The 23,271-nt window shown below is 48.1% G+C and overlaps 1 protein-coding gene and 1 non-coding gene across 2 annotated transcripts in view; one reads left to right on the top strand and one right to left on the bottom strand.

Annotated features, from left to right (window-relative positions):
- FLVCR2 (FLVCR choline and putative heme transporter 2) overlaps positions 1-23,271 on the top strand; it is a 59,937-nt gene that overhangs the window by 10,106 nt on the left and 26,560 nt on the right. The window contains exons 2-3 of the mRNA XM_065940174.1: positions 19,191-19,332; positions 21,764-21,904. Of these exons, the coding sequence (XP_065796246.1) occupies positions 19,191-19,332; positions 21,764-21,904 (283 nt within the window). The remainder of the gene's footprint in view (positions 1-19,190; positions 19,333-21,763; positions 21,905-23,271) is intronic.
- LOC136172704 (U6 spliceosomal RNA) lies at positions 18,358-18,464 on the bottom strand. The gene has a single exon (XR_010664058.1). It is a non-coding gene; the product is annotated as a U6 spliceosomal RNA (small nuclear RNA).

The raw sequence follows: 23,271 nt of genomic DNA on the forward strand, positions 1-23,271 counted from the left end.
ACAAATATTTGTACCCATGTTTATAGCAGCATTCTTCACAATCGCTAAAAGGTAGAAGCAACCCAAGTGTTCATCTATGGCTGATTGTTAAAATGTGAAATATACACATGATGGAATATTATTCATTCTTAAAAAGAAAGGAAATCCTGACATGCTACACATGGATGGACCTTAAAGACATTGTGCTGAGTTAAATACAGTAGCCACAAAAATAGATATTCTGGAATTCTACTTGTGTGAGGTATTGAGCTGTCTTTTTTTTTCTGACACCAACCAATTCTGACTTTCCCTGATACCAACTGGGTGTCCCACAATTCAGTTCAACTCTGACACTAACTACTTGGAGTTAGTGCAGACCGCAGAAGTTAAGGGCTTGGACCCACAAGACTGTCTCCACTTGCAAGTCCTAGGGACCTCCTATATTTCTGACTGACTAGTTATAAGGTGGGGTTCCTATGAGCCCTGCTCAGGATCTGTAATTTGCTAGAATGATTCAGGGAACTCAGATAAACAGTTTACTTAACTGTTTTTCCTGGTTTATTATAAAGGGTACAAGTCAGGGACAGCCAAGTGGAGGAGATTCAAGAGCCTCTGCGGGGTGCCGCCCCCTTAGCACTTTGATGTCACGTGTTCACCAGCCTCACGGAACTTTCCTGGTTCCAGAGTTTTTCTAGAGCTCAATTCCCAGCTGCCCTTCTGTTCTCAGGGAGGGGGAGGGGGGTTTGCTGAAAGTTCCCAAACTCTAATCACTTGAGCTTCTGGAGACCAGCTCCATCCCAAGGCTCTAGAGGGGCCCCAGTCTGAGTCACCCCATAGCATGAGCTCCGGTGTGATGGAAACAGGATCCTTACGAATCACAAAGGACACTCCTATCACTCAGAAAAGCCCAGGGTTTAGAGCTCTGTGCCAGGAGCCAGGGACAAAGACTAAATACATTTTTATTATACCACAGGTACTGCGAGTAATCAAATTCATAGAGACAAAATGTAGAATCGTGGTTTTGGTGGGGCTGGGGCAGGCGGGTGTGAGGAGCTCATGTTTAATGGATACAGAGATTCAGTTTGGGAAGATGAAAAGTATTGGCGATGGATGGAGGCGATGGTTGCACAAGAATACGAATGCGTTTAATGCCGCTGAACTGTACAGTTAGAAACAATGAAAATAGTAAAGGTTAGGCCATATATGTGTGTGTTTATACATGTATGTATTCTACTGCCAAAGAAACAAGCTACACACTGCTGGTGTTTGGAAACTTCTAGAAAGGCCATCACCTTGTCAGTCTCTGCTGGAGGAAGGCGGTCCTTGCCCTTCTGTGTAATGGCTGAGTTTCCATGGATACTGGCCTCTGTTTCCCCATGGTTTGTGTTTCCCCTCTTCCTTAACTTTTCTCCTGTCCTCTTCCCCTGTTCCTCCACCTCCTCTAAATGGGAAGCTTGCCAAAGGACTGGAACCTTGACTAATACATCTTTCCTGTGTCTCGGGGCTCTGGGCATAACAGGCGCTTACGAATGGTCATACTTACTAGTAAACAAGTATTCCTTTCCTGACGGGAAGTAAGGTGACCAGTCAGGTAGCTGAGAGCTCAGGTGGTTGTCGAAAGGGACTCTCATGCCCAGATTGTCTTCCTGACATGACTCAATCTTATTCCTTCAGTGGAAAAATCTATTCAGTCCTTACAGGGCGCCTTGAACTCTGCTGGGCCCACGATGGTTAGAACACCATCTTTAGCCCTGCTGTGTACTCTTGGGCAGGACCTTAACTTTTCTAAATTTTGGCTTCTTTTTTTGTAAGATGAAGATAATATTGAAAGAAAGCATTAGTCGCTCAATTGTATCTGACTCTTTGTTACCCCGTGGACTGTAGCCCACCAGGCTCCATCCATGGAATTCTCCAGGCAAGAATACTAGAGTGGGTTGCCATTCTCTTATCTGGGGATCTCCCCGACCCAGGGATCAAACCCAGGTCTCCTACATTGCAGGCAGATTCTTTACCATCTGAGCCATCTGGGAAGCCCGCAGGAAATATTGGCTAATGGCCATGAACTTGGGAAAACTTGGGGGAGATGTGAGAGACGGGGGAGGCCTGGCGTGCTGTAGTCCATGGGGTCACAAAGAGTCAGACACGACTGGACAGCTGAACAGCAACTGCAAAAGGTGGATGAGAGGAGTAAGGAGGGCATTTAGTGAGCAGAGTTTATCTGCTAAATGAAGAACAGATGCTGTCACTACTCAACACAGATAATTGGCTGCTGATCTGGAAAGAGAGACCAACACTTAAATGTTCATTATACCACTGTGTGGCAGGCTTAAGGGTCCACGCCTAGAGGACATTCAGGGCTCACTCTGTGGGAGGACACGCACCAGAGTGAATGTCCGGGGGACCCAGCCGGACAGCATCCCCAAGGAGGTGACGGTTATGAGCCGATTCTCCATGAATGAAGTGACCAGGAATTGGGTGAACAGGGAAGAGTGGGCCTTTCTAGAAGTTTCCAGGCAGTGTCCTGATGGGGACTTGTTCCTCTTGAGAACCACTCAGACTAAAAGCTGTGCTGGTGCTGGGAGGCGGTGTTACCTTCCCAGTGTGTGGTTGATGGAACCTGTCATTTGTGGTGAAGATTTTAGAGTCTCGGGGGGGATACATGTACGGGGCCAGCTCCCATGCATCAGACTTCAGTCTTACAAACCTAAGACCCTACTGAAGGGGGGACAGTGCCCAGGCTTATCAGGTGGACACAGCCGCTTTCCACTGCCTGATTCTTAACAAAGCTGTTAACAGGATGTCCTTCCGTTGCCTTCACCTCCCCCCACCCCGACCTCAAACGGCCCTGTGTGAGTTGGTTGGATCCCTAGCAGAGATCCCTATCAGGGCTTTTCCCCCAGTGGCTCAGACAGTAAAGAATCTGCCTGCAATGCAGGAGACCCCAGTTCGATCTCTGTATTGGGAAGACCCCCTGGAGAAGGAAATGAAAACCCACTCCAGTATTCTTGCCTGGAGAATTCCATGGACAGAGGAGCCTGGTAGGTTATACAGTCCATGGGGGTCACAAAGAGTCTGACACAACTCAGCGACTAACACTGTCAGAGATGATAAAGAGCTATGGGGTTAAGGTGCAAGTGGGTGTTTGCTCTCCTTTCTTTTCTGTCTCTTGACTTCTGTCTAGCACCATCCCAAACTTAACCCAGGGGAGCATCTCCCTTCTCTTGTTTCTTTAGGACTAAGGGCCTTTGTCTTTGCTGAGTCATTCAGGGGTGGGAAGTATCCTGCATGTTCTGGCGACCCATCCGGACTCCTCTGCCTTTTCCCCCTTCTCCAAGCATCTCTCTTTTTCTCTGCTGTTGAAATCTGTAGCTTGACCTCTGAGCCACACATGGTTGGAGATGAGGGCTTGCCCCAGCGTGAGGACAGAGAGTACCAGGGCACTGTGCGTTCGCAGGAGGGTATTGGGAGTAGAGCTGGCTTTCCGTTGCTCGTCAACTTCTCGGGATTAGACAGAGTGTCCCGGAACCATGAGTGGAGTGGTGTTTGCTTTGGCTCCCATCCGAGTCTTTCTCTAGAGAGGAGGGGAACACAAATCCCTTTCGTTACCAGGTGATCACTCTTGATTGGACAACTCTGTGGACTCCAGGAGGGAGGGGGATAGAAGCTGGAGCAAGATTGGGGAGTTACTTTTCTTCCTCTTCCCCTCCCCTGGACGTTTCTGATCTCTACTCCCACGGTGCTGTGTTGGCCTGGCTGCGTCTGCCCTGCTGACTCTGGACGCAGCTGTCTCTGCTCAGGGCCATTTGCTGTGCCCACCAACTCAGAAATGTAGGAAGTGAGGTGCCATGAGTCATGGCCTTAAAGCAGGGTCTGTCGCATCTAGCTGTTTGTTTGGGGTGGCGGCTCCCCCTTGAGCAATCCTCGCCTCCTCAGGCCTTTGACCTGGGCTTCCTGTTTGGCGCTCGACATGTTTGCGGAGCCAGTCAGTGAACTCAGAGGCCCATTTCTTCTCTGTCAAGGAGCTAGGCAGAAGCCCGCCGTGGTCCCACCATCTGCTCCTGCCTGGGACTCCAAGGGAGGCAGCAGCTGAGAATTAGCTCTTGATTTCTGTCCTTGGGGGCTGCTAAGACACTTCAATCATATTCAGCTCTGTGTAACCCTGTGGACCGTAGCCCATCAAGCTTATCTGTCTTTGGGGTTTCCTAGGCAAGGATACTGGAGTGGGTTGCCATGCCCTCCTCCAGGGGATCTTCCCAACCCAAGGATCGAACCCTCATCTCCTCTGTCTCCTGCATTGGCAGGCGGGTTCTTTACCACTAGTGCCACCTGGGGAGTCCTCGGAGCGGCAAAGGGCCATTGTTTCTAAGTGAGCTCCATGAAGCTCCAGCATCAGCATCCTCCAGCGGGGGAAGGGGAGGATGTTTGTTAGATATGCAGATTGCCAGGCCTAGGGGGCCAGATCCAAGGAATTACCCTCTCCAGGGTGAGACTTTAGACTCTGGGGTTTTAATTCTCCACCGGGGGCTGTGATACGCCCGAGAACTCCCGATATGGGAGCCATGGGACCCTGGCCCGGTTCTGCCAGCCCCTGTCTTTGGGGCCTCTGGTTGGACACCTGCCCTCTTGGGGCATCAGTTTCCTTATCTGTAAGGAGGAAGCCAGCCTAACAGGTGGACACCCAAGTTCAACGAGGTGTGAAAGCTCCTGATCCCGAGGAGCCTCCATAGACAGTCACTGAGTACACATCCGTCTTCTCCCTGCCCACCAAACTCAGGTTCGCAGCACCCTTCAGGTGTCTCTGGGTCTAGGCCTTTCTTTCAGCTCAGCTGCTGTCCTAGAAATACCACTCACTGATCCTCCTCCCTGACGCCATAGGTCAGGAAGGAACTTAAGCAGACCTGCCTGTCCACTCCCTCCACTGATGCATTAGGTTGGTGCTGGCATCACCACCCTTCTAGAAATAGGCCACCCCCCACAAGACCTTGTTTATAGAAAACAGGCCAGAAGAGGCCCTGGTGGGCATGCAGTGGGGACTGAGAACATGCAGATGGAAAAATAGACAACTGGTGTTCTGGTTTTACCCTTTATCTTTGGGGTATTGTCTTCTCATTGCTGAAGGGAGATTCCAGAGCATATATTTGCCATCGAGCAACATGTCACCCAGGGCCTCAGGAGCATGGGAGTGGTGGGTGGAGGAAAAATGCAGCTTGGCCCAGCCCTCCTACTAATCTTTTCCACATTTTATGTGTCAGTGGGCCTCCTGAGAAAATCCCCTCCACCTGCTTCCTCAGCAGCCCTGGAAGCTGGTCCTGGGAAGAGTGGCAGGTGGAGAAGCTCCTCCTTCTTTGAGACTGGCTGACTTGGGGGGTGAGACCTGGGAAGACCTGGCTGCCAAGAGGCATTCTCAGCCTCTAGCCTTGGGACAGGCATCTTGATAACTCCTTGGTTTATTTGTGGAGTAAAGACAGCCCTAGGGCTTCCCTGGTGTTTCAGTGGTAAAGAATCTGCCTGCCAAGCAGGAGATGCAGGTTTGATCCCTGGGTCAGGAAGATCCCCTGGAGCAGGGAATGGCAACCCACTCCAGTATTCTCGCCCAGAGAATTCCACCGACAGAGGGGCCTGCAGGGTTACAGTCTATGGGATTGCAAAAGAGGGAGCAACTATACAACGACAATGACAGTCCTCCTTGGAAATGTTTGGTTCTCTCAAGGCTACTGTGAGGGAAAGGAAGTTGTGTTTGCAGGGATCAGACCACCGTGAGACACCCAGAGATATTGACATTGTCTCCAGTTACTGTACTGCCTTTTGACCCACTGTCCAGAAAGAACTTTAAGAAAAAAGTTATTTATTCACTTGGCTGTTTCAGGTCTTAGTTGGGGCATGTGGGATCTAGTTCCCTGACCAGGGATTGAACCCAGGCCCCCCTATATTGGGAACATGGGCTCCTAGCCACTGGACCACCAGGGACGCCCCTAGAAAGAACTTTGATAAGAGGTGCAGAGTAATTGTTAGCCATTCTATAATGACCCAAACACATCCCTTAGTTATGTAACAAACCCCATTGCAAAGGACCCCTTTGGTCCCTGGCTTATCTTGGGTCTCAGACTACGTGTTCCTGGGCTGTGTGGCTGCTTGAAGCCTGGCTCAGCGAGGTTCTGTGGGAAGAGAGCAGGACTGGGAGTGGACCAACAGAATTCCTGATGTTACCTCACTGCTGATCAGCTCTGTGACTTCAGCGAGTTGAGCCAACTCAGTTATGAGGTGGAGAGAAGGATGGGCCCCTCCCAGGGCGCTGTGTCTCAGTCTGTGCTGTGGGCTTCCTGCTGCTCACCTCGCTGGATGGTTTTGATGCTGTTTGTATGCTGGATGTGCAGGTGCCTTAAAAACTGTGAAATTCTGTGCAAATGTGGGTTTTTGAAAGTGAAAGTGAAAGTCACTCAGTCGTGCCCAACTCTTTGTGATCCCATGTACTTATACAGTCCATGGAATTCTCCAGACCAGAATACTAGAGTGGGAAGCCTTTGCCTTCTTCAGGGGATCTTCCCAACCTAGGGATCAAACCCAGGTCTCCCACATTGTAGGCGAATTCTTTACCAACTGAGCCACAAGGGAAGCCCAAGAATACGGAGTGGGTAGCCTATCCCTTCTCTGGGGCATGTTCCTGACCCAGGAATTGAACCCGTGTCCCCTGCATTGCAGGTGGATTCTTTGCCAACTGAGCTATCAGGGAAGCCCCTTCAGTGCCCTTAAAAAAAAGTCTCTAGACTTGCCATGACACTTAGAAAGTAAAAGGCTTTCTGTATATAGATCAGGTCCTGGCCACCTGGTAAAGAGCCACCTTGGATCAGGGGCCACACCCTTGGTTTACAGGGCTTGCCATTCTTGATTTTACAGTCAGCTGTTGATTTCAGAAAAAGTTCCAGTCATTCTGGTTGTCGGGGCCTCTCCCACAGCTCCTGGGTTCCAGAGCATCCCTGCTGATTTGATCTTTTTGACTTGAGTGATGATGCAGCTCCTGAGGTCCTATGGACCATTCTAACTCCTTTTGATCCCAAGAAGGGCCTTTTGCCAGGGGTTGGCACAAAGCAGCTTTTCAATCTCTGTATGCCCTGGATGGCTCCTGTCTTCAATGTAGGCAGTAGCCGCTGTGGCAGAACACAGAGCTGACTTAGTCCTCACTCTCAGGAGACGGGTCCCGGGGGTAAGGTGTCTTCTCCTCAGGGTGGTCCTGGTGTTACCACATTTTCTCCCAGGCCCCTTACAGTTGGGCTTTCCTGGTGGCTCAGTTGGTAAAGAATCTGCCTACAATGCAGAAGACCGGAGTTTGATCCCTGGGTCAGGAAGATCCCCTGGAAAAGGAAATGGCAACCTACTCTGGTGTTCTTACCCGGGAAATCCCATGGACAGAGAAGCCTGGTGGACTACAGTCTATGGCGTCGCAAAGAGTCGGACACAACTGAATGACCAAACCACCACCCCCAACCACCTAAGGGTGGTGCTGATCCGTGGTAACAAGCGGGGACTGGTGGGGCTCAGACCATCTTTGTGGCTGTGATAATTGACTTTTCTTTCTCTAAAATTCTTCTGTCTCTCCTTGGGGAACAGAGGACCCCATCATCTGTCCCAAAAGTGCTAACCTTGTATTCTCATGCTATTCCACAAAAATCTACATCCTTTACTAGGGCGTCCCCACTGTGGGCCAGATCTCTGTCCCTTGCAAGTAACTGACACAGGCCCCTGGCCATCAGTCCTTGTTTCTCTTTGAATTCTGTTTATACTGGATTGCATCCATTCCGGCCAGCCTCTGGGTGTTTCCCCAGTTGACAGACCACAGGTAATGTGACAAATGAGAGTCAGTGAATGAAGGCTCTAACCCCCTTGGCTGTCTGTCTCATGTGGTACAACCTTGGATGAAGGGTTACGCTGACTGGTTGGTTTGTCGTTAAGTTGTGTCTGACTCTTTGTGACCCTATAGATTGTAGCCCACCAGGCTCCTCTGTCCATAGGATTCTCCAGGCAACAATACTGGAGTGAATTGCCACGCCCTCCTCCAGGGGATCTTCCTGACCCGGGAATCGAACCCACATCTCTTACATCTCCTGCATTAGCAGGCGGGTTCTTTACCACTAGCACCACCCAGGAAGCCCATTAAGGGCTATACTCTCCATTTATAGGGCCAAGCACTCTGACCTTTATGTCAGTTCTTGGGAGCTATGGTTTCTTTGAGACAATGCACCACAGCCTTTATATACTGACTTAACAAATATTTCTTGAATGTCTACTCTGCGCCAACCCACATTCTGAGCTCTGAGGAAAGAGTTGTTGTTCAGTCACTCAGTTGTGTCTGACTCTTTGAGACCCCATAGACTTTAGCAATAGAAAAGAAAAGTTCCTGAATTCACATCTAAGAGAAGAGGGACTAGACTGTAAGCTTGATGGAGTGACTAGTGGTGGAAGCGTTGGGCCAAGTAGGAGGGGAGCTGGGTAACTCCCTAAATCCCAGGCCAGAGCTCATGGTATTACTTTCTGGGGATGGTGGTAGATATGGGTAATTAATAGTTTTTCTGGTGCAAGGTTTAGATTTCTTTTTCTTTCCAGATCTCTCTGGGACCATGAGGCAGGGCTTATGAAGTTGGCATCTTAGGGAAAAACTACCTAGGGCCCAGCCTGTCTCTTTCTGGAGGTTCAACCTGAAATGGGAGGAACTGGGTCTGGCTCGTGGCAGCCTTTTAAGAAACCACTCTTCCACGGCCTGCCTGTGAGTAAGCCCTCTGATCTGAGTTTCACCTCTGAAAGTTAGACGTGGGGGTCTTTCAACCAAGAAAGCCCAATCAGACTCGGAAGAAAACTTGGGAGTATTAGAAACATGTATGGTCACATGAGGGGCTTCCCTGGTAGCTCAGCTGGTGAAGAATCTGCCTGCCATGCAGAAGACCTGGGTTTGACCCCTGGGAAGATCCCCTGGAGGAGGGTATGGCAACCCACTCCAGTATTCTTGCCAAGAGAATTCCATAGACAGAGGAGCCTGGCGGGCTAATGGGGTCGCAGAGTCAGACACGACTGAGCGACTAAGCATGCACACATGGTCACATGAGCTGCTTTCAGGAATGACCGCATGTGACATATCAGACAAAGGAAACAGTTCTTCTGCTTTGAGCTATTTCACCATCTGTCGCCAGGCAGGGAGTGGTGAGGTTGAGTATGGGAACAGCACACAAGACATGTGAGTTCAACTGTTGGCTGCTGCGGGCTGGCATCTGGTTGGGGGTTGGTGGAAGTGCCAAAGCATCTCAATGGAGCTTTTTATTTTCTCCAAGAGTTGGAGAAAGTGAGGTCTGCATCTGCGCCTTTCCTGGCCTGGTGCTTAGAAAGATGTCCCCTTTTCTTTCCTCTTCCCCGACTGAGTCACTGGGGAAGTTCTAGGAGCCTGTGGTCATTGGCTGTCTGCTCTGTCATGAGAGGGACCTTTGGGTGGAGAAGTCAGCCATGAGTTGGGCACTTGGGGAAAGGGGAGCAGAGGCTGGAAAGTGGGGGCAAAGGCTGCTCTCATCTAGACCAGGACTGAGCCTTTGCTGATGTCACCACAAGCACAATTTCAGGAGAACACCTACCCTTAAAAGGAGGCGTGTGTGTCCCAGAAACCTCCCGAGGTGATGACTGAAAGCAGCGCAAATATGAAGCTGAGCTAAAAAAAAAAAAAAAAAAAATCAAGCCCTTTGTCAAAAAAATTAATCAGAATTTCCCTGTAGAACTCAGACCCCTCCCCTAAACTTAGCTCCTTCCCTGTTTAGAGCCCAGGGTACCTCTGCTACCTGCCCTCTGCCAGTAATGAGGAGGAAACCCATCCCCAAGGCTGTAGGTCAAGATCAAGGTGTGTTGGCTGCTTAGAGGCTTGGTAGTACTCTTTGTCTTGCATTTATCTCCTCCCTTACCTTTTAGTGTGGTGCTTCATATCAGTGGGTGTTCAGTAAATCTTAAGTGTAGATTTGAGGGTGGGTGGTTGATCAGCCTACATTCCAGGGAGCCCCTCCCCCCCCTCCCCGTGTCTGATCTTAGGGAGCTTCAAATTGGGGGTCTTCCCTGTGTCTTTCCACCTTGCATCTGCTTTCTTTTGGTGGTCAACTCTTGCAGTTCAGCAAATTGCTACTCTTCCCAGCTTCTTTGCTGTAGCAGAGACTGGCAATACCCGATTTAGGCTTGAGTTCTGGAGTTCTGAAAATCTTCTCTGTTCAGAAGATATTTCCTGAGCCTCATCTCTGTTCTTGGCAGAGTACTGGGCGTGGTATGGGGAGGGGTCACACAAGGAAGCACAATTTGTCAATGTCCCTGTCCTCATGGTGCTAAAATCTAGCTGGAGAGATGACAAATAGCCTACATGGAAGACAATCAGAAGTCAAGCATGTAAGAACAAGAAACCCCATAGGGGTTGACTAAGTGGTCAACAGTCAGACTATAGCTGGAACCACATCTCCTGATTGCTTCCTCCAATAGCTAGACTCATGGGAGGTGCTTGAATGATAGCATCGCACCTGTAAGGCTGGAGATGTTATCAGGTCTCTGAGGCAGTGACTTCCATGAAATTTGCCCAGTTCGTCAAGGGACTTGGAATCAGATTGCCATGGGCTTGCATCTCAGTTCTGCCTTTAAAAGCTGGGTGACCTTGGGCAAGTTACAGTGTTCTCCTCTATAAAGGAGATAATCTTGCCGATTTTAGGGAGTTTTTGTAAGGAATTAAATGAAATAGCATGAAAAATCCTTTCGCAACTGGCTAGCACACAGTGGGTACTCATTATGTGTTTATTTATTTCCTTCCTTCTGCTTTGAGTTAACAGCTAGGACTGGAATGTTCAGCCAAATGGTTAAGGCTAGGGACTCTAGTACCCATGACCTGAACTTGAAGCCTAGCATAGAACACTTGCTGTTGTTTGACCTTGGACAAGCTACTTAAATGCTAGTTTTCTCAATTTTAAAAAAGAGATTTGGGGACTTCCTTGGTGGTTGAGTGGTTAAGAATCCGCCTTCCAGTACAAGGAACACATTCGATCCCTGGTCAGGAAACTAGGATTCCACATGCCATGGGGCAACTAAGCCTACACACCCAGCCCATCCAAAACAGCATAAAAAGCAAAACAACAACAAAAAGTAGGGATTAAAAGAGGGTGTGTGTGCATACATGTACAGTATTCAGTAGCACCTAGGCCGGCAGCTGTGGCGTGGTGAGTACAGTCAGCCAGCCTTGATGGAGTTTCTGACCTTCCCTGGGAGGCAAGTCTTAGAGGCCGTCCTGGTTTCCCTGGTGTTCCTCCTGCCTTCACCTAACCTCTTTTCCTCAAGTGCCTGCCAAGTTGCTTCAGTCGTGTCTGACTCTTTGCCTGCTAGGCTCCTCTGTCCATGGGATTCTCCAGACAAGAATACTGGAGTAGGTTGCCATGCCCTCCTCCAGGGGATCTTCCTGACCCAGAGATCAAACCCATATCTCTTATTTCTCCTACATTGGCAGGTGGGTTCTTTATCACTAGTGCCACCTGAGGGACTGAGGAAATCCAAGAGTGTCCAGGTTATGTAAGCCTCCAGCGCAATCACAGATTTGAAGACAGACCCTGTGATGGGGGGAGGGGATGCTAAGGGAGTCTAGAGTCTGACCAGCTGTGACACTGCTTCCCAAGTTCTTAGGGACCTAAGCTTAGCCTTTTAAACCCATAAACCTCTTTCATGGGTGATTTGTCCCCAAATCAATGAGACTGTTTTCGTTCCTGAAGGTCTGCTCCATCCTTAATCCCGAGTTGGCTTTTGCAAAAGAAGCCAGGGGCTTGGATTTGGGAATTTCAAAAATACAGTCATGTGAACAGGCTTTGCTTGCACATTATTGCTGACTGTGATGTGTTCCTAGGAGCTGCCAGCTGGTCCTGGGTGGCTCGTCCTCACGATTAAACCGTTGTTCGAGTTCAGCGTTTCAGTGCCCAGCAGCCGCCTCGCTCCTTTCTGGGGCATCCAAGACTCAGTCCCAGGACCGCCTCTGAGCCTGCTCACATTCAAAGGTGGCTTTCCTGCAGTGTGCCGTCCCGCCCTGCGGACCCGGAGCCTTTTCTGTGCGTCATTTTGCCTAGATTAGTTATGCCTTGATCACTGAGGTGCAGTGTTTTCACTAAGGTGTAAACAATGGTCTGAGTGACCCTGACCAGGGGGAGAGAGAGGTATTAATAGTAGCAGAATTTTGTATTGAGTGTGCCGACTTGCCTCAGCAGCACCACTTTCTGGTGTTTAAATGCACACAGCAGTGTGTAGGGATGGACCTGGAGTGTTGAAGTCACTTCTGGGTTTTGCCCAGACAGGGTATAGTGATGGCCTCCCTGCGAGTGGCCCTGCTGTCCATGTCTGCGGTACGAGTCCAGAGATGCAGCCCAGGAGTGGGTGGGTCTGTGCGTATGGGATGGAAATTTGACATACTGCTTTTTGAAGCACCTTTTGGTGCTTCCCTGGTGGCTCAGACGGTAAAGAATCTGCCTGCAGTGTGGGAGGCCCGGGTTCAATCTCCAGGAAGATTCCCTGGAGAAAGAAATGGCAGCCCACTCCAGTATTCTTGCCTGGAAAATTCCATGGATAGAGGAGCCTGGCGGGCTACAGTCCATAGGGTGGCAAAGAGTCGGACACAACTGAACAGCTAACACTTTCACTTTAGTGCCCCTAAACTCTGTATGGACTTAAATGATCCTTTATGAAAGAACATTTTCGTATATCTGTCTATGTATGTTCTTCTCAACTGTTGTTCTCCATGACCTTTAGTTTCTGATTAATCTGTAATGATTAATAGATCATTAAGATCATCACTAATGTATATAGACATGTGTAGATACGCACCTGTTCATGGTCACCCATCACATAAAAACAGCCTTGTAGGGGTAACATGGTGCTGTGCGCTTTAAGATTGCTCGTAGGGGTGGATCAGCTTTAAGCAAACCTGGTGTAAGGAAATCTAGATTGAACACAGATTTATCTTTCATGTGGTGCTAGTTTAAAAGAAACCTTCAACTATGTTCTTTTTAAAACCACACTTTCTCTAAGAGCCTTGTCTAGACAGTTTTAAGTTTCCAGCCACATCATTCCCCAGGTCTGGGTTCACAGCTAGTCTGGAAAGGAAGTGATGTTTCCTGACATTCCAGTAAACTGTAGGCCTTTTGTTTAATGCCCATTTATCGAATAAACCCCTGTCCTGTTCACCAGGCAGCAGACTAATGTCGGAAGAAAGAGTGAAATTTAAAGGACTCAAGGAGTTAGGTCAAGGAAGTCAGGCCTCCCTGAAATAATCAAGGACTCAGAGAAGGAGCTGAGGGTGAGATGGGCCCTAAAAGGTTCGAGGAGGGAGACCCTTGCAACCAATGAATCTGCTGGGATAGAGATGATGAAGGGTTGGACCTGTGAATCATCCAATCGGGGGACATCCAGAGAAGCAGATGGAAATGAGACTGGAGGTGAAGAAAGACAAGAATATCAGGCTGAGGGGTGTGTGCATGTGGTCCTCCCTAGGAGAGGGCTGGCTCTTTGAGGGTCCTTGAGCTGGACCCCATGATCAGAGCAGTGCTGAGAGAGGTGCCCCTGAACACACAGTGCAGGCTGGTGGGGAGAGGTCACATCACCTAAAAGGGACACAGAGGCCAAGTGGGCATCCCAGGGAGGCTGGGGAGGGTCTGGACAGCGTGGATGTGAGAAGGTAGAGGCCAGGGCAACCAAGAGATGAGAGAGGCAGAGAGAAGGAGCAGAGAAGGATGAGGAGGAGAACCAGGGCGGGTGGCTGAGGGGCCGCATTGGTCAACCGAGCACGTCTTGTTTGTCCAGGTGGCCTCTCCTCCCAGGCCTGTCGCCCATGCTATGGGAGAGCGTGGCGGGTGGGAAGGAAGTGAAGCCTCCTGACATAAAGCCTCCTGCTGGGAAGTCCATTCAGATGGGCCCACTAGTCCTCAGAGCAGCCCCCTGAGCTAGAGGGTATGAACTAGGCAGTACAGTACCTTCCTGTGGGCTAGGAAACAGGCAGAATGAAGGGAAATAACATGTCAACGTCAGCCTTCTAGTGACTGGCAGAGCTGGGGTGTGAACTCAGACCTTTCTGACCCCAGAGCCTAAGCCCTTACCGCTGTATAGAGTGATGACAAGTCAGAGGGATACTGGGATAGAAAGGAGGAACGGGGAGAGGTTTGCTTTGAAACGACCAATGTTCACTCTTAAAATGAACCTCATGGGTATGAGCTCCTTGAGGAGCAAGGTGATTCCTGGTGAGGACATAAGGAGACCAAGCTGGATGGGAGCCTTCAAGCCCGGGGCTTCTGCTTCAGGGAAACTGCTGACCCAGTAAGGGGACATTTCTGATCCTTGGTCTTAGGGAGCCGGCTCTTGGGAGCCCTGAAATCCAAGAGGTATGTTGTCCTTATCTGGTGACTGTGGCCAAAGGGAAGGAACGAGGCAGTGGGAGCCTAGCCGTGGGGCCGAGAGTGGGCTGGGCTTTCTCTGATCAGCCGATCTGCCTGGGGGAAGAATGGGCCGAGAAGGAATGAGGTTCGGTGGGTGAGAACCTGCTTGCTGACGCGGTTGCCTCCTACCAAGAGGAGCGGCCCCCTCCTGGCCAATACCTGGGTCTGGAGGATGAAGTGCCTGCGACCCTGGCAGAGGGTTCAGATGGGGACCAGTGGTCTGTCCTGGTTCCGGTAGGACTGAGCCCTCACCGTGGTGTTGACACAGAGCCCCCTGCCTTTTGCGAAAGCCCCAGGGTCTTCCTCGGATGGTCTGGGCATGTTCATGACCAGGTAGCTTTGGGGGGGCGGCTTTGTGCCTGGGTTCTGCTTCAGTCTGACTTGGGGCTTTTCTGAGTGCCCCGTGTGGATGGTGATGGGGACAGTGGTTCTGTGGGTCTCAGAGCAAACATAACACGTGTTGTGCTGTGCTGTGTAGTGGGTTAAGTGTGGACATCTCACCCCAGATGCAGCCTCGTGGTTTCTGGATTAATTTTTGCTCTGCCAAGTGTGTGAGCCAGAATGACAAGTGATGCATGACGCAAGTATGGCTTCCTCCTGTCACCCGAAGCCCTCAGGCTGCACAGGCGTGTTTTCAACTGGGACATGTGCTCTGCAAATGCTCATGATCGCAGCTCTTGCAACAGTGTTTAGATGTCATCCTTGCTGTTTGCAGAAAGGGCGAAATCAAATCAAAGATAAAAATAGAGTATTTTCCCAGTCTGCATTTCACCCTTCATTCACCCCATTTGGATTAGACGTCTTCTTTTGGGGCAAAGTGCACCATTGTTATTTAGGCTCCTGGGCTCTGAAGGGTGGAGACTGTGACTGGGTTTGTCTGTGTGTTGTGTACTTTGCCCATGACTATTTGGTTAAGGAGGATAAAACTAGAACAAATGCTGGGGCAAAGGGCAAGTCAGAACCAGTTAGCAGTGATTTTTTTTTTTTTAAGCAGTGACTTTTAATCCTTTACATTCATGGTGTGAGCTTTGCTTTCTTTGTGAGCATGGAAAGGATGAGGCTCCTACCCTTGGGAGCAGCGTTCTCTCAACTCTTCACATTTTTCTTGGCCTCACTTGGGCTGCAGGTCTCTGGTTTTTACCCTGGTGGTGTCCTATCGAATGTGTGACAGAACTCAAAGGAGTGAAAATATAGGCTTCTGTGTCAACTGATGTCACACCAGCAACATTTCCTGGGAGGCAGGAGGTGAGCTGGGGCCCAGAGTCAGACAGAACTGGTTTGGGAGCCCAACTCGTATGCTACCAGCCAGTGTGACATTGGCTGGGTACTGACCAGTTTTTCTCATTTTTGTCTTTGTTTTAAGAGCTCGTGGACTAAGTGCAAAAGATAAGCTGTATTACATGCCCCGTGCCTAGTAGATGCTTAAAGCTGGTTGGCATCCTATCCTCTTCCCAACCCCCGAATCCCGCACCCATTTTCTTCCCTTACCTGGAAGTACAGCATGGTTTGCAGAAAGAACATGGTCATTAGTGGGCAGACCTGTGTGATTCTACCAGCTTTGTGTAGATAAGACCTTCTACCAATATCCATTTGTCCATCCACCCAGCCAGCCAACATGACTGAGTTCCTGCTAAGGGACATACTCGGGATCTAGGAGCTGGGTGTAGAGCTCTGCGGACTCACTGAGCACGGCTTTCAAGAAGCTGGAAAAAGTACGTTCTGAAAAACAGAAGTGGCAGCAGCTTGCAGTGCAATCCCTGTTTTTAAATTTTCACGCAGGGCATGAAAGTACCGCCAAAGCCAGCATCCTTCTGGAGAAAGGTCCCTGTGGGACAGCCTTGCTACCTGGCCAGGGCTGCTTCGGGCCTTTAAGCTGATTGCCCCATCCTGAGGCTGGAAAAGCACTCATTCAGGCTTAGTGTGTGGACGGAGTGTGGACAGAGGATGGAGTGGGGCCTCTGAGGGTTCAAGTGTGTAGCGTGGACCCAGCTGGGAGGACCTCCCTCTCGAGGCAGAAGATCACTGGGCATTAGATCCCTCTCCATCAGGGTCCTTTGAGAATGACAGAATCCCAGAACCTTGAGTGATGTCCCATATCTTCCCTCATTCGTGCAAAAGGAACCCTCTGGCATCCTGTTTAACCGCTAGATCTGCAACTTCAAAGTGCTTAGGAAACCAGAGAAGCCGTGCAGTGGCCCACCTTCCCAGCTCTGAAGGGTACATTGCCCCTCTATCTTTGGCTGGTTTTTATCCTCAACGTCTTGGAGACCAGCAGTTAAGAAGCAGGACTCAATTCTGATAGATTAATGTAAGTGAGGATCAGATAAAGTCTAAAGACATGAAATACCTTCTCTCATGGAGGAGCCTGCTCGCTTGGACTTTTCTCTGACTTTTAGCCCTGAAGGGCAATCTAGGCCCCATGAAGGAGGCACTTCTTAGAAACACCAGGAGATCTGGTTTCTCAACTCTGTGTGACCCTGAACAAGTCCCTAAACCTCTATTTGGTCCTCTAATAATGGGTTTCTAAGAGAGGATAATAAAGGCACTCTGGAACTATTGTTCAATCATTTCAACCCACAAATATCTCCATTTGTGTTACCTTTTGTATCTTTCTTTTAATTCTCTCTGCCCCCATTAGATTATAAAGCTCCTTGAAGTACTCTGCCATATACATCTCTGTACTCCCTGAGAAATCTAGCAGAATACATTTCAAAAAGCAGATGATTTAAAGGTCAGTTTGACTTATTGATTGTATACAGTATACACTGGAAGAATGCTACTCTGAGCCTGTTGATGGTGACTTTTGAGACTATTTCAGAGCTAAGAATCACTAGTGACTACCTTGAGTGGCTGTAATTGACCGGCTAGAAAACCAATTGGGATGATGAGCCCATTGGCAGCTAATGATGTTATAATTGTCCTGAAAGCAAATTGCTTCTCTACCTGCTATTGCTGTCAGTTTCAATAAAGGAGAAGTGGTACCTTAACACAAAAGAGTTAGCTTCTCTCAATTCTAGAATTTGAATCTTGCATGAGTTTTCAGGCTATGTTCCAATTTCCACCTTGGTATTTCATGTGGCAGAAGGGTTTGCGGCGTTGTATCACAGCTGATCACTCCTGAATCATGGTGTTTCTGCTGTCAGAAATAACCAACTGTTAGGTCCCTGAAGTTAGAACTGCAGGGCTGATATGAGATGTTTCAATTTGTTGGGGTATGTGAGTGTGTGTGTGTGTGTGTGTGTGTGTGTGTGTGTGTGTGTTTATAGCCAGTTTACATGTGCCTATGTCCTGTGTATATAAATTTATGCAGTTGTGTGAATTCACACCACAGATGCTTTCTTTTTTTTTTTTCCATTTATTTTTATTAGTTGGAGGCTAATTACTTTACAATATTGTAGTGGTTTTTGCCATACATTGGCATGAATCAGCCATGGATTTACATGTGTTCCCCATCCCGATCACCCCTCCCACCTCCCTCCTCATCCCATCCCTCTGGGTCATCCCAGTGCACCAGCCCCGAGCACTTGTCTCATGTATCCAACCTGGACTGGCGATCTGTTTCACACTCGATAATATGCATGTTTCGATGCTGTTCTCTCAGGTCATCCCATCCTTGCCTTCTCCCATAGAATCCAAAAGTCTGTTCTATACATCTGTGTCTCTTTTTCTGTCTTGCATGTAGGGTTATCGTTATCATCTTTCTAAATTCCATATATATGTGTTAGTATACTGTATTGGTCTTTATCTTTCTGGCTTACTTCACTCTGTATAATGGTCTCCAGTTTCATCCACCTCATTAGAATGGATTCAAATGTATTCTTTTTAATGGCCGAGTAATATTCCATTGTGTATATATGTACCACAGCTTTCTTATCCATTCGTCTGCTGATGAACATCTAGGTTGCTTCCATGTCCTAAAAATATGGAACGCTTCACGAGTTTGTGTATCATGCTTGTGCAGGGGCCATGCTAATCTTCTCTGTATCATTCCAATTTTAGTATATGTGCTGCCGAAGCGAGCACCACAGATGCTTGCTAGATGACAAAGTTACAGAGTGAACTTAAGCGTTTACGTTTGCCAGTGTGGTCACAATGTTTGGCTTCCATCTCTCACTGAATACAAGTTCTTGGGGTTGTAGTGTATAGAATTCATCCCTCAACTGGTCTTTCAGCTAAAGGTTAACAGATTCACTGAAATCAAGAATTTAACTGGAACCAAAAGCAAAACTAGCATTGTTTTACTTTACCATAGAGATGGGAATATAAAAAATTCTTCTTCATTAATTTGTTGTTAGAAAAAAAAAAAAAGGCCTGCAATGAGAGCCCCACTATAATCTTTTTCAGTGGTTCCCTCATAGCTCAGTCAATAAAGAATCTGCCTGCAATGCAGGAGACCCAGGTTCAATTCCTGGGCCAGGAAGATCCCCTGGAGAAGGAAAAGGCAACCCACTCCAATATTCTTGCTTGGAGAATCCCATGGACAAAGGAGCCTGGCAGGTTACAGTCCATGAGATTCCAAGAGTTAGACACGACTTGGCAACTAAACCACCATTGATAATGATAGTGGTCAAGGGTATGTATGAGTTGAGCTGTCAATCAAAAGAAAGATCTCTGGTGGTCTTGAGTGGGGAAACCACCCCTGTTTGGGTTTTAAGGACTGGAAGTTGAGGATTGTTTCTTATTAGGAGTCTCTTAAATGTGTGCCTCTTGGCTGTTGATACTGCAATTGATTGTCTCTGTCTTCTTTAGCTTGGAATTGCCATTGGGTTCTTGGTCCCTCCTGTCTTGGTACCCAACATCAAAGACCAGGACAAGCTTGCCTACCACATCAGCATCATGTTCTACATAATAGCAGGCGTGGCCACTCTGCTTTTCATCCTTGTCATCATCGGTAAGGGCATTAATAGACCCATGGTGGGTGGGGAGGCAGGGAGGTCCTGCTGACTTGGGTGAGAACCTTGTGAATATGGCCCTAGAACACCATTCTAGGTATCACGTATTTTATAAAACATGTCTATAGAAACTGGAAGCCAAGCTTCCAATGGTCTTCAGATGTTTTAACCAGAGTAGTTGCTGCCTTAACTGGTCCTGGGTGCTTTGTCAGCCGCTCAGTCAAAGTTCTAATTACCAGCTTCTCAGTATGACCTTATTAGAATTAATGGGCAGCCTTGATCCACTTGATGCAACTCTGCTGAGCACTTATGATATCACAGGCCCTGTGCTGAGTGTACCCGATCTCATTGACTCCAGTGGGGGAGTTCCTAGTATCAGTGTCTCTTAACCAAGAGAAATCAGTGACTTAAGAGGAGATAAGGAAATTATTCAAGATTAGATAGTGAGTGGCAGAGACTGAATTCTAGCCCAAGCTTCTAACTCCATAATCTACACTTCTGAAATAAAACAGGATTGACCCACAAACACTAAAACTCTCATATATTCACCTGGGAATACCTGGGGCCCACATTTTTTAAATGTTTTGAAAAAATGTGTATAGGATAATGCTCATTATGAAAAAACCTAGAAGATACAAAAAAGCATACACAAAAGGATGACCATTAACCTAGCCTAGAATTAGTTAATCCCAAGCACCAACCCCAGAGAACTACTATTACTCCATGTATACATATTTAATCATTGAGATGTTTGGTTAATATAATTTATATCATCTTTTATTACTCAGATAATAAATAATATCAGATGGGCTGTGATAAAGAGTGTAAAAGAAGTTTTCATTTTCAGTGAGTCAATTGTCTTTAAAGGTTAACCAGCTTTCATTTAATATTTGAAAACTCCACCATACATGTTAAAGGTTTCCTTCCTGCCTGCCAGCCTCACCTCCAGAGTCAAACAGTTTTATGATCATGGACCTCATCCAACTGATCTCACTGTGTTATACCCTCCCTGGGGTCCACACTGAGAGGAAGGGCTTTTCAGAGTTCACAGAAACTCTTGGACGGAGAACCTGGTGTTTCTGGAAAGGTGAGAAAGGTGTTCCTTTGAAGCTGTGGTTGAGAACAGGAAAGAACATCCTCAGACAGCCTTGAAGTTTCAAATTATAATGTGCTCAGCTCCAAATTCTTGTGTTTGTAGCACGTGAGGGCCTGGTCCTTTGCAGAGATCCTGGAGGTGGGACCTTTCTTCGCTTTTCATTTTACTAGTAAGCACTGACCATTGCTCACTGAATAAAGAACTGAAAAATCTTATCCAAATTGTGGCTTGTGGTTGCCCAGTCCTTGAACAAACAGCTATTGTTGCCAAGATTAAAAACAAAAAAACAAAAAACACCTCTTGCCTTGATTTCTTTCCCCTGATAAAAGGGGAGGTGAACAGGTCAGACAATGATTGAGAGGTTCCCAGGGGGCGGGGGAAGTTGGCCAGGACTATTTCCGGAAAGGAAGAAGAAAGGCTCTGAAGTCTGGGCTGGAGATTTATCTGGGTGGAGCGGGAAGACCTTTGATGTTCAAGAGAGTAAACCTCATTGCCAAAGCTTCCTCTAACTGGAGACCATCTCCTGACCTTTCAGGAGCATTCTCATGGAGGTTGGGGGTAAAGATGGTGCTTTAGCTGGGGGACCGATTTAAGCGGGCCGCTGGTTAAACTGATGTGGCCCTCAGAGAACTGAACAGCCCTCAGAGCAGTGAAATGGGTTGTACCAGCTGTACTGAAATCAGAACATAAAGAGGATGGTTTTCCCACTGTCCCTCCCCGGTCCTTCCTATCAGAGGCCCCATCCTGCAGAGCCTGTGTTAGTCCTCTGGCTTCTCAGGAGGCAGATGTCTGATTCCCGCTCTGAGAAACTAGGGACGGATTCGAGGTCTCTCCAATAGGAGCAGACCCTTTCCCTTACTCAGGGAGTGGCAGCATGAGCCAGGCTCTGTGCTCAGCATGGGCAGCCCAGCCCTTTCCCTGGGAGGAGCCCTGGTGCTGAGTCCTCATCTGGGCTCACTAATCCCAGAGCCTCAGCTCTCACTTCCTTTCTGTCCACTGGTTACTATGGGATTTTTCAGTGCTCTGCCGTTTTGTATTTGCCATTTATTACAGGACTCCTTTATCCTTGAGCCCTGCCTGGAAAGTCCAATGATCACAGCTGTCCAAAGGTCATTAAGAAAAAGTAATCAAAGGACCAGCCCCTCAGCCACAGACAGTGAGATGCAGCTTCAAGAAAGGAGGTTATAGAGGATTTAATCAAAGAATTAATATTTCCTTTTGGCATCTGAGCCCCCTTCTCAGATGAGGGAGCCAACTCTCATCCCTGTGTCAGCTCCGCAGGAGTAGGACCAAGGGATTTGCAATGATCTCTCTGTTTTTTTTTTTCCTTTCAGTATTCAAAGAGAAGCCTAAACATCCCCCCAGCAGGGCCCAGTCCCTGAGCTATGCCTTGGCGTCCACTGATGCTTCGTACTTAAGTTCCATCATCCGACTCTTCAAAAACCTCAACTTTGTGCTGCTAGTCATCACCTATGGTAAGATGCACATGTGTCTAGTCATCACCTGTGGTAAGATGCACATGTGCCTAGGGTGCACTGAAGCTGGGCATGTGAGACAAGAGACCTGACGTTTCTGTGCCTCTTGCTGTTTCCAGATCCCAAAGGTGTATGTAAAGTCGTCGTTTAGGGTTAAGCAGAAGAGCCAGCTGTGCCCCGGAGTCTTCCCTGTTCCTCTAAGTTCACCTAGGAAACCATTCCTTCCCCTGTCAAGTCACCCGGCAACATGCCGGCTGGTCCTCTAAGTCTCATCCCAGTATGTCTGCTGTAAAGCGGTGTTAGGTGACTGTTCACTGTGCTGTTCTTAGTACATCTTTGGAGAAGGAAATGGCAACCCTCTCCAGTACTCTTGCCTGGAAAATTCCATGGACGGAGGAGCCTGGTGGGCTACAGTCCATGGGGTTGCAAAGAGTCAGACAGGACAAGTCATTTCCAGATCTCTTTTCCTGCAAACTAGGAACTCCCTGAGAGTAGGGATTTATGTCTTTTTACCTGTATAATTCCTCAGCAGTAGGAGGAATTTTAGCCTGGTGTAGGTACTCCAACAGTTGTTAGATGGGTGATTGAATGAATGGATGGATGGATGTTTACATGAGTCTTACTACGTGAATCACTCTCCAGCCAATCCTTCATCTTCTAACTTGGCTCCCTTTTTGCCTGAATGCAAGACAACATCCACAGTTCATGTAATTTTCTTGGCTTTGGTAAGGTAAGTGTCAGTCTTTTTGCTGGTATATACACCAGTATATACACCTTTCCCGCAAGGTGTTTGCAGCATCTTCTTTCAAATGATTGATGGTAATGTTGTCCCAGACCAGGGCAAGGACACAATCTCAGGGCATTCCATTAAAGGTGTCTTTACAGATCTACCCAGCTCTACCCTATTCACTCTGCCCATGTAACCCTCCAGTGTGGTGTGATTAAAATCATGAGAGTATATCATGCTCAATAACCAGAAGAAAAAAAGATGTGAGATTGGTTTGACATGACTTATTCTTAGTGAAATCCCAGTTGACTATTTGTTGTTCAGTTGCTCAGTCATGTCCGACTCTTTACAACCCCATGAACTGCAGCATGCCAGGCTTCTCTGTCCTTCACTGTCTCCTGGAGCCTGCTCAAACTCATGTCCATCGAGTCGGAGATGCCATCCAACCATCTCATCCTCTGTCATCCCCTTCTCCTCCTCTTTCCCAGCATCAGGGTCTTTTCCAATGACTTGGCTATAAGCTTAGGTTTTCTCTAGGCTCCCTAACCATGTGTCTTTCAACAATAATAACATTTACTATAGGCCAAGATTTTTTTATTTAACTCCCACCACACCAGTGTGCGGTAAGTGGTATCGTTTT

Source organism: Muntiacus reevesi, chromosome 7 (assembly GCF_963930625.1).
Source record: "Muntiacus reevesi chromosome 7, mMunRee1.1, whole genome shotgun sequence".
NCBI lineage: Eukaryota > Metazoa > Chordata > Mammalia > Artiodactyla > Cervidae > Muntiacus > Muntiacus reevesi.